Raw genomic sequence first — 17,805 nt, 5'->3', positions numbered from 1 at the left:
CTCCCCTGCTAACTTTGAAATACACTGGAATGTTTCATAATCTTTGGATTGGTTTGGATGTTTTTGATTGCCATTATTTAAAAAAAAGATAGTGAATGTAAAATTGTTAATTGCCCCCCTCTTAATGTAAACCCACTTTAAACAGTCTAGTTCTGTTTTCTGCATTTCAGAGTCTGTGTAACTAGAAACCTACATCGATGATGCAACCAATTGCTTAGCTGTCTGTGAAAGAACAAAAAAGTACAATGGTAAACAGCACACTCAGTTCAGTTTATCTCACGAACGCCGTAACGCGTAGACCTACTTTGGTTCACCGTGGGTGCGTAATAATTACTCCTCTTGTGACCTCTAGATGCCGCTAAGAGCACAATGAACATTTCCTGCAGCGCTCCTGTACAGTGGCGTTCATGGATCTGAGAATTCCCCCCTCTCCCTCCTATTTAGTGCCCTCATGACAGCGTGATAAACTACATAATATCATTTAACATGGTGTGTTGACGCAGCTGATCCCTTTAAACAAAGTCGAGAGTGATTGAAACCCGCGCCGAGTCGAAACATTTCGACGTGACTATGACTCAATCGTGCCTGCAATCGCAACTTCCATGCGCGACTATTCTGAATTATGGTTTGAGTTTCGATGAAACGACTTAGACCCTCAATGGTAGATGGACAACACGTCTACCTGCATGCTTAATAAGTTATATATTTGAAAAGTTAGTCGTCATAAATTGGTCTTTAAAATGTCTTCTAGATAAAGGGGTATGAGAATTGCACCTGCACGGGGGATGCGCGCGCATAGTGTAAGGGGTTGAAAAGGGGACGGGAATAATTGGTTATTCCGTGGGGTTATAAGACACATTCCAAAGTTTTTCTGCCTGGAAAGAATCGGAGGTATCCCTCTTTGCAGTGTTGCCAGATCACAGAAGAGAAACAACGAGCCCAAAGTGACTTTCCCCACCAAAATGAGAGGGAGGGGGTTCAAAAATTAAATCCATATGTTGAATACAATTGTCCATTTAAATCAATTAATAAATCGCAGTGGTACATTAGTATATTCATCAATGGTCGGGAACGTCTTGATTGTTGGTGAATCACATTCTGTGTGTGGTTTAAATACATTACATAGGCTATTGCATTGACCATGTTACCATTGACCCGTGTAGGCTACTACTTTCTTGGTAGCACTAACACGTAAAAACATCTGACATTTGGATAGTAGGCCTAGCCTATATAGGCTTCATCTATTCAAGAATAGCATTCGGTGTTTTTGGACATCATATGCATTTGCATACTATGTAGCGATGTATGCATATGTGGACGTGGGAATTATGAAGCTAGAGCAAGACTAAAACTGTAAATGACAGCTGCAATTAGCAGGCTAAGTAGTTGATCACACTTTAGTCAAAACGCTACTGTGTTCCATGGAGCCCCCAAAACACAACTTGCGACTACTCATTTTATTTACTGGCATTTTTATGACAAAGCAAGCTTAGTCGCTTATAATAAGCGGACATGGCAACACTGGGACTTGGTAATGTTTGGGTAAATACGAATGAGGTATTGTTGTGGAGTGCACACAAGCACGTCTCACAAAGCTCCGCCCTCGACGATTCAAAATGATGTTCTTGTATGAGGGACTCGGCGAGCGAGCGAGCGAGCGAGAGAGGGGGAGAGCGAGAGCGCAATCGGTCGGAAATCACTTCACTCTCACATAGGCTATCCACAGAATCGACGCGCGCGGTGAGCTGCGGCAAGAGCGCGAGCCCCGGCGTCCTCAACACTGAATGGTGAACTGATGATGAGAGCACGCGCACTGGACACTACCGGACATAGCCGTGGAAGATTTTTTCTGTTTTCACTTGTATGCACAGACAGTTGTTGACTGAAGGCTGAAGTTTTGGAGGATGCTGTCGTGTGGAATTGGACGTTTCGGGATGCTGTGAGCCCGGTCCGGAGTAGCGCTGGTTCGGGGTTTTCCTTTCGTGCGCAAGGAGAGGACACTTCTCTCTGATGTGCGTAACCATCAGCCAAGTTACGCGCTCTTATTTTCTGACGTGACACTTTTTTTTATTCAATTTTAGTGAACCATCCGTGTTAAAAAAGAGGAATTTTAAAGAAAAAGAAAACAAGAGAGCTGACAGCGGAAAAGATTGCTGTTTTTGTATCGACAGGATTGCGGTGGTGCTGAATTTTGGATTTCCAAAGCACTTGATTTGTGGTGTGGAAAGGGAACACGGCTTTTGGTCCGACTCTATCAGCCAAGACTTACTAACTGAGAGGAGTGATTTCCTTCAAGGTAGGCTATACGAGATTTTTTCTATTAATATTTACGCATTTTCACAGTTTCTCTCCTGCCAATATGCGCTCTCCTTTGATTCTTAACATAAAATGAGGCTAACATTAGGAGTCATATAAAGATACTTTTCTTTATAGAGGGCTAGTCTATGTGTGTGTGTGTCTGTGCATGTGTTTAAATTGTAATTGTGGCAGAAAAATACCACTCGACATAGCCTACTATCACAAGGTTGTGAGATTATTTAATTTATCCTACAATAAATGTTTGAGCAAATAACTGTAAAGTGCTGAACGCCTCCGATTAAATATCACGAATGTATCGATACCTCAAGTTAACATCGACCGCGGTCGTCCTTAGAGCTGATTAGCGCTCATGTGACATGTTTTCCCTACACTACTGCTATTGATTTTTTTTTTTTACAAGAAAATATTTTTCTACCGAGCGCTCTAGTGGATCGCCAATCTCGCTTTCTAGTCTATTACATTTCCACATATAGAAAACTAGCCCTTGACCCATGAATTGACATAGCCTATAAATTCTTCATCTAGCTCAAGTTCCAGCCAGTGGATGTTCACGTAGATTTTAATCGATTCCTCGCATATTCACTTCTTGTGCGCTCGCGAACGTCCGTCCATAGTCCATGGAAAAAATCTCTGTCAGCAAACCCTCACATGAACTGCGCTTACTTGCGTATAAACTTGTTCAACGCTTGGAAGCGCTGATTCTAATTAGTTTTTTTTTATTTTTGTGAACTATTATGGGTAAAACCTTAAATTTGGGCAACTATCTTATTTGTTTAGTCTATTCCTCGCTCCCACAACACCTGTTGCACTCGTTTTTGCGCATTTCTCACGTAGCTCTAAGCTCTATTTCCGCCTCAGAGCGTGATGGTTGAAAAATGCTGCTGTTACTCCTATTAATTCTAACCAGCAGAATGTCAACTAGTCAACATTTCACAAGACGCACTATCGAAAGCATTGCCTGTCATCATAACAACGGAATCCGGTCTTTCTAGCCGCTCCCGCCGTCAGGTTACTTTTAAACCTGTTCGTCCGGTCCGGCCGGGAGAGACAGGTGTGAAAACACGGGAAGGCTTGGGCTTCATTCCGCCCTTCTGTGATCGGACATCTCGAATCTTTCTGCGGTTCATCTGTAGGCAAAGCGTTCAGACGGATGTAAACTTGTACAGAAGCCCACAATTGCTTGCAAATGATCTGGTCTAACTCGGAGCGCATTCACCCGCAGGTAAAAGTCATTTCCTTTCCTCTCTCATTGAGATCGTGTTCTGTAGGCATCAGCACAAGCGCCCGCGCGCGCGCACACACACACACACACACACACCGGCACTTGGAAGAGCTTCTCGTGCTGTTCCAGTAGATTATTGATCTGTGGATCTTATAAGCACGTTCTTTTATTTCCCCCCTCCATGTCTTTAATATAGCCTAATTCGTCACTCACCCCGGCGGTTATAGGTGAATGCGATTTGAATAGGGTGGGGGCGCTGACCCCTTATAAAGACGTGAATTAAGACCACCAAACTTGGGTTCTGACTTGCTTTGGCAGTAGTACATGTTTTACTAGTATGAACGTGTCCGTGAGATTCAACTTTAGTGGCTTAATCCTTTTGTTGACGTTTGGACATAGGTTATGTGCTTTGTCAACCTCAACTAATTGCACATTGTAGGCTATAGCCTATATTCTATATATGTTTTCATATTTAAAAAAAGAAAGTTGCAAAACACCGAATGATTTGCATTTCGTGCAGTTGATCGTAAAACAACGAGTCGCGCCATTAAACTGTCCTTATATTGATGGGCGTCAGCGCTGCATATATAGTCCAGCAAAAAACTGGAGAAAACGAGAAGCTTCACAGCCACAGAGCAAAAAAAAAAAAAAACCTTCGAGTGAACCGAAAAAGACATAGGGATGTTTTCTTTGGGGTTAAAATATGTTTCCTCACTTTATTCAACGTATCCTGGTGTAAATGTTTAAATTGGTCTTATTAGAAATTACATGCAGATTTGATAGCTTGACATTTAAATGTGAAAAAGACAATATGTCCATGCCATGAGGTACAAGTTAAATTAGTCGTTTCCTCTCATACACACACACATGTATGTTGACAATTCCCACTGTCAAAACCAACTTGAAATGAGGCATTTCTGCATTTCTGTGTCCATGGGCCAGTTGTACATATACAAATATCTTTCAGTTTCGTTGCTTCAACATATAGAAAATAATAGGCATCGTCCTTCAACTATGTCTATAGACAATGAATATAGGCTACTGTACATTGTTCAAGGAAAAATAATTAATTTCTGTTGATCAAAACAACTTAATAACAAGATAAGACCCAATGTTGAGCTTTACTGCCCATCATTATATTCCCATTTTTACAGTTACAAAACAAATGCATACATCAAGTAGAAATGTTACGCCTATTTTATTGATTTTATTACAACCTCTATGTCTGTGTAACCATAACAGTAGCAGTCCTCCAGTCTTTGTCTATGCTATCAGTGTGTGTGTGTGTGTGTGTGTGTGTGTGTGTGTTAGCTGTGTGTAATGGTGTGTGAGAGTTTGTGTGCCAGCCTTGTGACTGGCCAGCTCTCTCTGTGTAACAGACTGGTAGACAGCAGCGGGGCAGCAGTTCATCTCGTCTGAAAGCGGGCGCAGACTAATCTGGCCCCACAATGGCTGAATGAAATAATTAAAGTAATCCTCTGTGCCTCGCACTTGGCTAGGGAGGAGGGCCTTGGACCACCCATCCTGAACGGGTCACTGAGCGCCATGGAGCTGGTGGCCCGTAGAGCCTGGATGGCTGCAGCCGAGGACAAAAGCTCACGTGAACTCAACTCTGTGGCTGTGGGTGCTGCAAGTCTTGAATCACAAAGCACTCAGTATTTAGGATGTGGTTGGTTAGTGTTTGTCGCCTGCTGCTATTTATTTTAGCTCATTCTGTTTCAGAATGAGTAAACATGAATGCATTTTATTCGAAGGAGCTCACTACACACTTTTTCGATTTCCTTGCTGATTAATCGGCAGCATTACTCAGTTGGTGAGTCTATCGGCTCACCTCAAGTAACTGTAAGCAAGTAATTCTTCAGCTTCACTGCTATAGTTTTTGAAGACACTTCAGATGTGTACTAAAATGTCAGTTGAGCCGGTTGAGTTAACCATTAACCTGAGACAGATGCTGCACTCTTACTTCCTTCTGAGTCAATCATTATCCTGGCTTTAGACAAGAGCTGACTCCTGAACCCTCATAAATGTCAGCGCTTTAATTTAATTCTTTAATTATCGCATCGAAACCGGGATGGGGAGGGGTTAGAACAATCATTGACTAAGGACTCAGTGCGTTACCATGACGCAGTGCCTCAACCAGGAATCCGACTCCTGCTACGGCGGTTACGTAAATGCTTTTATTGCTTATTTTCCCTAGAATCACCTTGCAGTTTCATGCTGAGCTGGATGCCACCTGGGGGGGTGTCTTGGCAGAGGTATGCCATCCTCATATTCCCATGAGGGTCTTTTGCTGGCAGGGGAAGGGTGAGCATTGGTACAATGATGAATTCCTCCTTACAAGTCTCTAAAGAGGAAAAGAAGGAGAGCGAGACTGTGAGAGAGGGAGAGAGAAAATCATACAGCAATTTTAAAGCATGTCAGCGGGGGAGGCTTTAGAATAGTAATTAGCCCGTTAAATCTGTTAACCTCCCCCTGCGCTTACAACACAATGGCCTTCTCGACAGTGTATGAGCGCATCTCTGAGAGGGCACGGAAAGGCATAAAATGATGGTGTGCATATGAAAGAGAAAGACAGAGAGATGTATGTGATGTTGTTTACAGAGACCAGGTGTGAAATGAACATAATATGGTTTTTGCAAACAGGAAATGAGAGGGGAACCATGTTCCCCGAAGGCTGATGCAAAAATTCTTACCAAATGCACTGTGAATAATGCGCGAAGAGCTGATGGTGAGGCTCCATAAGGGAACTCCGATTCACACCTTCCCCTGCGCTCACAGCTATTGATTGTATTAATGACATCCAGCTTATACACAGCAGTACAAGATGAATTAGGCTGCACAGCCTGAGAGGCGCGAATAAATTCTCACAGGATTATGACAGTAGTCATAAATACCGCACTCTGGCGACGCCTGTCTCCCTGTGAGGAGATCTTAGCCGTGGCTCGACAATGCCATATTTGAAGACGTCATTAGAGAAGCGGATGCTGCATGTTGATTCAGGGCCTGTCATAAATCTGCTCTCTGACCATGTAAGGATGACGATCAAAACTCTGAGGTGAGGGAAAGCCCCACTGACGGCCCATTGTCATTGTAATGGCTAGGCTTATTGTGTACCTGTGTGAAGGCAGAGTGCTAACTCTCTGCAACTGAAAGGAAAGCTGTCTGCTAGGTAGCCGTGCTTGATTTGACTCTGTTAAGGCCTCCTGTGTCTTGTAAATATTGCTGTCATTAGGGCACACCACTCATATGCACTTATGCATTTCCATTACAAAGGAGAGTTCTTAGCCAAAAGCCTAAGCTGTTGCCACCTTTATATTTTATATACTCAAACACGTTCAGTAGTTTTTCTTTTTTTCATGACCTTCATGTTTTTCCCTAAGATTTTCCATTTGCCTGAGCGCCTGCTCACAGACCCACACTGACATTCCTTTGCTGTGTTTGTTTTTAGATCTTGTGTGTAAGTTTTACACACCCACAGACATATATATGTGCGCACATGCGTTCACATTCACAGAAGAGTGTGGGAAAGGATGTCTACATTGGGTTCCCAGTGTACAGTGACCCTTGAACACAGACTCTTTACGCTGGGCCCTTGAGAGCGAATGTCGTGAGAGATTCTCAAACTCTTCATCGCAACAAACAGATTCACACGCTTTTCATTTTGCCAGAAGGTTTTTGAACTTTTTGAATTTTCCAGTGCATGATAAAGATGGGATGTTTTGGTTTAGTTTATATATAGATCTTGTTCTTTTTGTTTTATGTTTAAAAAAAAAAAAAAAAGCATTTTAGTGCTATTTTTACTGCCCGGTTAATCCTTCACCCAGTGCTTCTGAGGTCCCTGCCCTGCTTTTTCCTGTTGACCTTTTTTCGTCAACACACAGTACAAAATTCAACACACACCTTCAGCGAAGGCTCTTACACATCTCTGTGAAATGCCAACTCCATAAGACGGTCGTTCAAAACCACAATAAGGGATACGTTGCTTTAAAGGTGAGTTTTTTTTTCACCTCTCTGGCTCCTTTTGTGGTCCACACTGTTTAATTAGCCACATAAAAGTGTGCCAGAGTCGTCTGTCTCGACAGATTCAAAATTAGACTGTGAAATTAGTGAGAAACGAGTCAAGATCTCATCATATGTGTGAACAGGGTCACACATCCCACCCTTCATTTCAGCCTCATTAGTGCATTGTGCTCCCTGCCGTGTCATTGCCTTGTGGCTGCTGTTGTGCAAGTGTTTTTGTATTTGTTGGTGTCTAATTTGTGCATATTAAAACTGCATTTCCCATGTATAGGGGAGTGTGTGAGGTGCACAGTGTCTGATGCAGTTACATTAGCCATTTTTTGATGCTCTAACCACATGAATTTTCTTTGTAATGTGTTTGTGAGAGGCTCACCATGTCATGTGTTTGCTAATGGAAAAATATTGAATGGAACATGCACTAAACTACTACAACCAATCAATACTGATGAGAGTATGGATGAACCCACTTCCTATTAGTCACCAAATAACAGTCCATTTTGCTGACAGTCATTTTTCTTTCTATATTTGTGGGGGTTTTTTTAACCAAGTTGTACAATAATATGATTTGTTCCCCAACCTCATAGAAAGTGACATGTAAAGACTTTGATTGTGATTCTTTAGGTTTGGTATTCACAGGCAGAATGTGCACAGAACTGGTGGCAGTGCTCTCACATCCCCCATTGGTTCACCGCTGGGTCGAGTTGAGGTGTCTGTCTCCTCTGGACAGTAATCTAGCAGCCCTGCCTCATTAGCCATGGGGAGTGTGGTGGGATAACATTCCCCATATGTTAGAGGGGTCTGCAATTACCACAGTGGGAAACATCAAAGTAACATGACCTTAAACGTGATGGATTAACAGAATCTGATTTATTTATTATATTTTTTTATGTTCTTTTGTAGTTGCTCATACTGTGGTTGTTAATGTTTGGCAAGGTGGCAGGAGGGGGCTGTTGTCAGTATGCCTTCTATAACCCTGTCTATTACTTCCTCATGGGTGTGTGATGTTGCCACAATTTTGGGGCCATTTGCTGTGAAGTGGCCATTGGAAGATTAGAAAACCACACTCTTCTACCATTTGTTCAATAACTTAAAGACTCGGACAGGAAAGGGAAGATTCACATGTAAATTTGTCTTCAAGAATGCTTTTGGTTTCTTTTCCCCATTAAATATCTTATTTTTTTTTATATGGTCCTAATATGATGGTAATCCTTCTTTGTCTGGCTACTATTCTTTCTCTTTACACACCCTGTTTATGTATGGCATAAAACATATGTAAGAAGAAGAGCTAGAAGAAGAACATGGTGACAAGAAAAAGAGTGACAATACATTTGTGAAGGAAGTGGGCAGTGAACATGAAATGAATGAATGAATGAATGAATGAATGAATGAATGAATGAAACCAAAGATTCACTTTCTAATCTTTGTTTTTTTGCCCCTAATTTCTACTTTGTTGTTTTGCCCTCCATTTTTCACTGTGTTCTGGAAATGATTTAATTACAGAATAAATTAGTGAGAATAAAATAATAATACAGAATAAAAGAGGGAGAACTGACCTAAAATGTAAGTATAATAACTAGCCATTAATAAAATGAAGAACAGATTTATTTCTATAAGCTGAAAATAGCATGAGCCAAAAGCTAATTTTAATGGTACTGCCTTAGATTTGGCCAAAAAAATATGTTGGGCTTGGAGAGATGGGGAAAAATCATGCAGGTTGATTTTGATGGATTTCACCCTTTCGTTGTCCCCTAGGCATGATTCTAGAAATTAGAGCTGAGACAGTGTATCAATAGCTTGGGAAAGGTAAATCAAGTAGTGTAGAAATTATTATTTGAATGGACATCACTTGTCTGCTAGCTTCCTCCTCTCTTAGGGTACATCAGCCAATACATCTCTTAGGAATATGGACATATGTTGTTTTTACGAATTAGACTTGACACAAAGTTTGCAGAATCAAGGTCAAACACAAGTAACTGTTTGTGACACATTTACTGCTTTTAAAATGGAGAGGTTTACAACACATGAAGGGACGATCAATCATAAATCCCAGGGAATCAGTACCATAAAACTCTGGCTGCCATCTCTTTACAGGGTTCTTGGCACTGTCAGATACTTTAAAGGATTGTGTCTGAAGAATGAACATTTCATTAATCTTATTTGTTTGTTTGCTTGATCTTTTGCAGCAACAGACTGACGATGTGCCAGAGTGCCAATGCGATGTGGTCACGGTGGAGTGCCATGCTAGTGTGGATTTTGCTTCTCCTCTGTTGCTCTGCAAATGTAGTCAACACCATTCTCTACCAGGTGACCGAGGAGCAGCCGCCCAACACCCTGATTGGCAGCTTGGCATCTGACCAGGGCCTTCCAGACACAGGTCACCTTTACAAGCTTGAGGTGGGCGCTCCTTACCTCCGTGTGGATGGCAAAACAGGGGAAATCTACACCACGGAGACCCCGATCGATCGTGAGACTCTCAAGGACTGTCGCAACCTTTTCGAGGGTGATCCTTGTTTCCTAGAATTTGAGGTGTCTATTACAGATCTGATGAAAGGCACAGGACCTCGGCTCATCGAAGGCCGCATAGAGATCTTGGATGAGAACGACAACACTCCACAGTTCTCTTCACCTGTCTTGACATTGTCGATCCCCGAGAACACGCATGTGGGTGTGCTATTCTCAATTCCTGTGGCCACCGACAAGGATTCTGGAAGCAATGGCATCGCCGATTACGCGCTAACGACTGGCCCTGAAGCTGCTAACCTTTTCAGCCTGCAGGTGGCGCAAGACTCAGATGAGAAATTGCCACAACTCATAGTATTGGGTAACCTGGATAGAGAGCAGCGAGATTCATATGACCTCAACATAAAAGTGATCGACGGCGGCTCTCCACCTCGCCAGAGTAGTGCCCTGCTCAGGATCACCATTACAGATGCCAATGACAATGTGCCCAAATTTGAGAAGACACACTACGAGGGTGAGCTGCCAGAAAACAGCCCACCGGGTCACTCTGTTCTACAAGTAAGTCATCTTTTTATATGTATATGTGTATATATATACATACAGTATATAAACTTTCGATCTAAAACTAAACAAATAGAATAGCATGATGCCAGCAAGCGGGTCAGTTCTATCAGAACACACATACTGGCAAAATGTATATACCTTAAATACATTTATTTTACATTATTATTATTATTATTATTATTATTTCCCTTTCTTATAAGGTCATGATGTAAGTTTCGCATTGAACTCACCTATAATCAAGTATATGTTATGCTAAACCTTAAGAAGATTGGGCAATAATGAATGAATAAATGCCTCATTCATTCATTCATTCATTCATTCATTCATAAGTAGTATAGGAGCTGATTTGACAGCCTGGAGATAGAAGTGCACTCAAGCCCAACATACAGAGTCTGACAAGCACTTGTAAATGGAAGTCTCAGTTATCCCAATGGGCTTTAGCCTCGGTTCCCACACAACAGGGTTAAAGCGGAAGAAATGGGAAAGCCAAATCATATTTTCACGGGCAATCGATTGATCCCTCATGGTCCCTTTAAACACAAGCTTTACAAAACAGGAGAGAGGTATTGACTGGCGGTGAGAATTACATTTTGAACTGTTGTGGAAACGAATGCGCTGCTATGATTAGGATAGCCGTGAATGCTGGAAGCTTTCCAAGATCAATCTGAGGCAAGTGTCCACGCAAAACAAAAATTTTAATGACTGTTAATCTGTCAACAATTAATCCATGCAACCAAGTTGTATTCAAAAAGCATGTCAGAAGACTTTATTTTCCTCTAAGTCCTCATAAGCATCCTTTGAAGCCAAAGTAAATAAGCAGTAGTGGTATTAAAACAGCTTAATTTTATGATTTCAGAGGGTTGTAAGTGTTGATGGAGTGTTTTAGCTTGTTCAGAGAAATGCTCTTCAAATACATTAAATAAAATGAATTCCCAGTTTTCATGGCGGATGAAATGGAGTGACTCATATAGAGCAATAATAACTTAAGCACCATGAATAATCTTATGACTGACTCAGATTAAGGCTGTTCTCTATAATACATGGGCTGAAACACCATGCATGTTTCATAAACACCCATGGACAAAAAGAGGAGAGGAACAAGGAAATCTTGATTATTTGAAAGCTTTAATCAAGCCACACTTTGATTTATAGTAGTTTAAAATTATTCCCAATTTCACAATAGACCTGAAGGATTTATACAGTAGAAATCTTTGCCAAGACTGAGTAACTCAAATTGACTTCATCTAGCAAACTACTGCTAATTTTGGATAATTTGACTCAGTCTAATCATGATTAATCCAACTGAGTAAATACATTTCTCATTTCTCTTCTTATATTGAATATTGAATAATAATAAATTGTTTATGCATAATTGTACCACTAATTAGTGAAAGCACAAACTGCCTTTCTAAAATCAACTGAGGTGTGCTTGATATTAAATTCCTAGAAGATTCAGTATATTTATTAATTAGACTAAATTAGTCTTGTGGTTGGATGAGCTTCTGGGTCTTTTTTTTTCCGGTTAATAAAGCATTTTTTTTTTTTGCCATGCTTATTTTATGCAGCTTACAATGAGCTACACCTAGTTCTGATATTCCTGACTACACATTTTAACCCCTGTATTGACTCTGATGTGTAAACCTGTGATTATATAATCTGTTTTGTAAACTGATGTTTCAGTGCTTTGCTTAGTTTCATTTTGTGTTTTGTGGATTTAGGTGAAGGCCAATGACTCTGACATGGGGCCTAATGGAGAGGTGACCTACAGCCTTCATCAGGCACCATCAGCAGTCCAAAGGCTTCTTAGCATTGACCGCAACACAGGCACCATTTTTGTCAAAGGCTCGGTGGATCGTGAAGAAATCAGCATGCTCAAGTTCTATGTCCAAGCTAAAGACAATGGTCCCCAATCAAAAAGCTCCAAATCCCTTGTGACTATCACAGTGAAGGACCAGAATGACAATGCACCCTTAATCAGGATCCGGGGCATTGGTCTTGTGACACATGAAGATGGTGTCGCTAACATATCGGAGGACATGCCTGTGGGCACAGCTGTGGCTCTGGTGGAGGTATTAGATAATGATGAGGGCGAAAATGCAGTTGTGACCTGTGTGGTTGCAGGGGACGTCCCATTTCAGTTGCGTTCAGCTAGCGAAACTGGCAATGACCGCAAGAGGAAGTACTTCCTCCAGACAACCACGCTACTAGACTATGAACGGATCAAAGACTACAGGATTGAAATTGTGGCAGTGGACTCTGGCAATCCTGCACTATCCAGCACAAATTCCCTGAGGGTGCAAGTGACAGACATGAATGACAACTCCCCGGTCTTCTCACCATCCTTGTACCAGGTGGAATTTGCTGAGGAGAACCAGCCAGGTGACAAGGTTCTGGATGTGTTAGCCACGGATGCTGACAGCGGGACTAATGCAGAGCTGACATACAGTATAACTGGTGGATCAGTCCCTGAGGGACTGTTTGAAATTAACCCTAACACAGGAGAAGTACGTGTCATGAGCCAGTTGGACCGTGAACAATTAGATCACTATCAGTTTCTAGTTGCAGCAGCTGATAAAGGTGTACCAAGCTTGAGAGGAACTGCCACTGTTGTTGTTAAGGTGCTCGACAGAAACGACAATGACCCCAAATTTATGCTCAATGGTTACAGCTTCTCAGTCCAAGAGAACATGCCACCCCTTAGTCCTGTTGGAATGGTAACAGTCACCGATCACGATGAGGGTGACAATGCTCGTGTTCAACTCTCTGTAGAACCAGACAATGGCAAGTTTATGATTCAAAATGGAACGTACACCATCCTTTCGACTATTTCCTTTGACAGGGAAAAGGAGAGTACCTACAGTTTCCGACTTAAAGCTGTTGATGGAGGTGACCCACCACGTTCCTCCTACGTTGGCATTACTATTAATGTTCTTGACGAGAATGACAATGCTCCTTATGTCACCAAGCCCTCGAACTCCTCATACAAGTTCTTGAATCCCCGCACCAGCCCAGAAACCCATGTAGAACACGTTGAGGCTGAAGACATTGATATTGGTTTAAATTCTGAGCTGGAGTTCAGTATTGTAGGGGGTAACCCTCATGGCTTGTTCCGCATCTCTTCAGAAGGTGAGGTTACGTTGGCTAAAGAGTTCACACCCAAACACATTGGTCTCCACCGTCTGGTAGTAAAAGTTAGGGACAGAGGCACACCGCCACGCCATACGACTGCACTGGTTCACATCTATGTCAATGAGACCATCGGCAATGTCTCACATGTCGAAGGACTTGTTGGACACAGTCTTTATACGCCACTTGAAATGGACATTGCAGGAGATCCAGATTATTCTCATGACCAGCATAGTAACATTCTCTTTGGAGTCTTGGGCGGCCTTTTTGTGGTCATTCTAATCATTGTGGTGGCAGTGATCATCAGGCATGTGCTGAAGGAGAATAAAAGTGGCTACCAAGCAGGCAAGAAGGAGACCAAAGACCTCTATGCTCCCAAACCAGGACCTAAGAGTAATAAGAACAAGAAGGCAAAGAAAAGCAAAGCTCCAAAGCCTGCCAACCCATCTGAAGAGGACGAGGGGGGAAGTCTTCAAAAAGGCCTAAAGTTCAACCTCATGGATGATAACGTCAACGATAGCCCTAGGATTCACCTGCCGCTCAACTACCCCCCTGGGAGCCCAGACCTGGGGCGACACTACCGGTCTAATTCTCCTCTGCCATCCATTCAGCTCCAACCTCAGTCACCTTCTGCCTCAAAGAAACACCAGGCAGTGCAGGACCTGCCGGCCACCAACACCTTTGTAGGAACCGGGGACAACAACTCAACAGGCTCAGACCAGTATTCGGATTACAGCTACAAGGCCAACTCTTCAAAATATAGCACCAAACAGGTAGGAGACGACTTCGAAAGCATGGCAGCGTACCACAGTCCAGAGAACCACAGAGGGTACCACAGCCCAGAGTACCATAGAGGGTACCACAGCCCAGAGTACCATAGAGGGTACCACAGCCCAGAGTACCATAGAGGGTACCACAGCCCAGAGTATCAAAGCAACGGGTATCACAGCAACATGGTGTGGACTAAGGGCATGTATTAGGCGGGAACTTAATGAATGTCAAACCAAAGCTGCACTGATCACAAAGCATGCTCATCACTTGATTGAAAGAAATTTGTTTTTATTTGTCAATCTTTTTTTTTGTTTTTGCAGTTCTGTTGTATCATTTATATCCCGAAGGAAACATATGATTTAATTTAATTATTAATCATTTAAATGAAGGAGACAATACCGCACATTCTTATTTTTATTTTCTTAGAGAGCCGTTTTCATTTGGACAGTGTTTATTGCTGCCCCTCAAAAGATGAACATAACTACTTAATACCCTTTGAAACACATTTGTGGTGTAATAACCTTCAGACCAGAGTGATGTGCCTTTTTTTCTTTTCTTTTTTTGCCCTGAAAAACAACAAATAATAGCCGTCATTGTTTTGATATCTTTTGTTGGGCTAGCTTCAGGTATTTGCACACTTGTTAATGTGTCAAAATTATTCTAAAAAGCAAAACTTTCACGTTGTATTTTTGCATAAAAAAGAAAGTGTGCTGAATAGAATAAAATACACAGGAAGGCCGGTCAATTAAACTGAACGTATTTGAACGTTTCCATGGCACATTTTGACAGACCTTTAAAAATGTCTTTAATTATTTGGACCTTGTTAGTCAGAGTTCAATTATTTATACAGATTAATGACTGGTATTTCCCACCTTCTTTCTCAAGCTTCATTGATTGTGCATGCAAAAAGTGCCTTCTTTTTGTTATGTTCATAAATGAAATGGCTTAATGCAGATACATTAGCTACTGATGTCAAACTGTGCCATCAAGCATTTTTGAATTAACTGCGGGATTTTAAGTCAGGCTGTGAATAATTCACATTCATTGTAAATAGAAAGCTACTTGACATTTAAACTCGATCACTTTTCTATAATACTGAACAAGAAAACCAAAAATGAGTATAGTTTGTCTTGGATTTTATTAGCAAACCTTTGGAGACAATCATTGGAAAGGGTTTTTTGTTATGCAAGTTGTATATTGTGAATATTAATAACAACCTGTTTGTTTGTGTGTGTGTGTGTGTGTGTGTGTGTGTGTGTGTGTGTGTGTGTGTGTGTGTGTGTGTGTGTGTGTGTGTGTGTGTGTGTGTGTGTGTGTTCATCCCTTATTATGTTTGTTTTGTGGAATGGCGATGAACAACTTAAATAGCTTTATACAGGAAAATGTACTTAATTCGTTCTTAACACACCAAACATGTTTTGATACCAAATTTGTAAATATACAGTTTAGAACCAACTAGATAGATAATAGATCTCAGCTGCTTTGATAGTGGCTCCATCTTTTAATTTTTGTACATTTGATGTTCAAAGTGAGACGCGTGTTCATATTTAAAGCAATAATCACTTGTGTGGAAAGAAGCAATGTTAAAATGATGTCCTGCAGGAGCGGCACGTTTATACAACGCAGCACACACATCATACAAGTTGAATATGACACAACACTTTGCATTCTGTGTAGAGCGTGTATCATCTGTGGAACTGTTTAAAGCTGCAGACATCCCCACTTCTGTTTAATTTCTGTCATGTGTTATTTTGTTTCTATTGATTTGCAATTTGTATTTTGTATTTTTTACAAGTAAAGAAGTTTGCTTTCAATAAAACTTTTGTGAAGGTTTTACATTGTGGATTTAATGTTAAACAGAATCAGTGCATTGAAATTACTCACCAGGGGACACTAATTCTTAAGGTACAGTATTTCATTTCCATATTCCCATATTTATTTATGACATTGCCCTTTCAATGCATCACATTTTACCGGTACCTGTAAACATTCACTTTTTATTTATTATCTGACACCATAAAATGTCTACTTCAAAAGCTTTTTAAAATTCTCACAGTACCAGTGAGCACAGGTCGATGTGGTTGCATTACCGCAGCTTTTATTTTAAGCTGATATCTAGACAAATGGATTGATTGCTTTACTTCTCAGCAAGTTAAGTTTTATAGTATTCACAAAATGCCAAAATGTCCGTTTTGAGTGATCCATATCTTAACACAATTAATACAACACATTTACAACATCACTCCTCTGGGATTGAGTCAAACATGTAGTCATTTGCTTTTTTTGTGTATTTCTGTGTGTTTTTGTTTTTCTCAGTCCTATTGCACATCACAGGAACAAAATCATGTTCCAAGAGGATTTGAGCAGTGCAGACTTGGCGTATCTGAATGACCCTAGAGGAAAGTGAGGTGTTTTATACAGGTCCTGTCAATCAAAGCCCATTTTTTTGGGCCCCATTTTTAGATTCAAGGAATAGGATCAAGGGGTGGTTGTCAAAGGTCTTGTTACGTTTTTTTGTACAATTTGATTGGCTCCTTGTATGCCGGCAGCTAATCTGGGCCACGAAAAAAAAAAGACACACACACACACACACACACACACACACATGCAGCCTTTCCTGCCGCTGCTGAACATTTAAATTCTAGCAGCGTCTGCGCTTCTTAAAAGCTGGACGATTTTGCCCTCAGCTTGCACCGTCACCATGGCAACGGACTGACCAGTGTGTGTTGTATGCTGACTCACAGACTGCTCTGAGTGCAGGTGGGGGAGAGAGAGAGAGAGAGAGAGAGAGAGAGAGAGAGAGAGAGAGAGAGAGAGAGAGAGAGAGAGAGAGAGAGAGAGAGACTAGTAGGGATCATTGAGAGATAGAGAAAACAAGACTTCAAAAAAAAAAAAAAAATAAAAAAAAAAATGTCATTCCACACCATTATTCCATGTACTCTGTTCATGACACCCTAGGTGCTTCATGCTAATGGAAGAAACAGGCCATTCATTCATTCATTTGGTCACATTCCCTTCTATCATGGGCTAGTACTGTCCACTTTACATTTCATTAAAATTAACTTTGAATGTGGTCATATATTGAATATTGGACTCTACTGTACCTTAAGATTGTCATTGTCCCTGTGATCTGCTTTCAATGACAGAAATCAAAGAAGAGGGGATAATGCAGCCTTAAACCAGTTCCTGTATGTGCTCGCATTTCATTTCTATACATTGTTTGGTATGAAAAATCATACAAAATATAGCATACAGTGTTATTTAACTAGTCCGCAAAGTCTTATATACACATTTATAAATTCTACCTTTTACCTTCATAAGAG

The 17,805-nt window shown here is 41.2% G+C and overlaps 1 protein-coding gene across 2 annotated transcripts in view; it reads left to right on the top strand.

Annotated features, from left to right (window-relative positions):
• The first annotated feature begins 1,659 nt into the window (after nt 1-1,659).
• The window catches only part of pcdh1b (protocadherin 1b), a 171,059-nt gene continuing 154,913 nt past the window's right edge, over nt 1,660-17,805 (top strand). For both annotated transcript variants that reach the window (XM_081382242.1, XM_081382243.1), the window contains exons 1-3: nt 1,660-2,296; nt 9,745-10,579; nt 12,304-14,484. In XM_081382242.1, coding sequence (XP_081238368.1) covers nt 9,758-10,579; nt 12,304-14,484 — 3,003 coding nt within the window. In that variant the 5' untranslated portion in view covers nt 1,660-2,296; nt 9,745-9,757. The remainder of the gene's footprint in view (nt 2,297-9,744; nt 10,580-12,303; nt 14,485-17,805) is intronic.

This window comes from Scardinius erythrophthalmus (assembly GCF_964197995.2).
Source record: "Scardinius erythrophthalmus genome assembly, chromosome: 13".
Lineage (NCBI taxonomy): Eukaryota > Metazoa > Chordata > Actinopteri > Cypriniformes > Leuciscidae > Scardinius > Scardinius erythrophthalmus.
The sequence above is the reverse complement of the archived record's forward strand: the minus strand, read 5'-3'. Positions and strand labels throughout refer to the sequence as shown.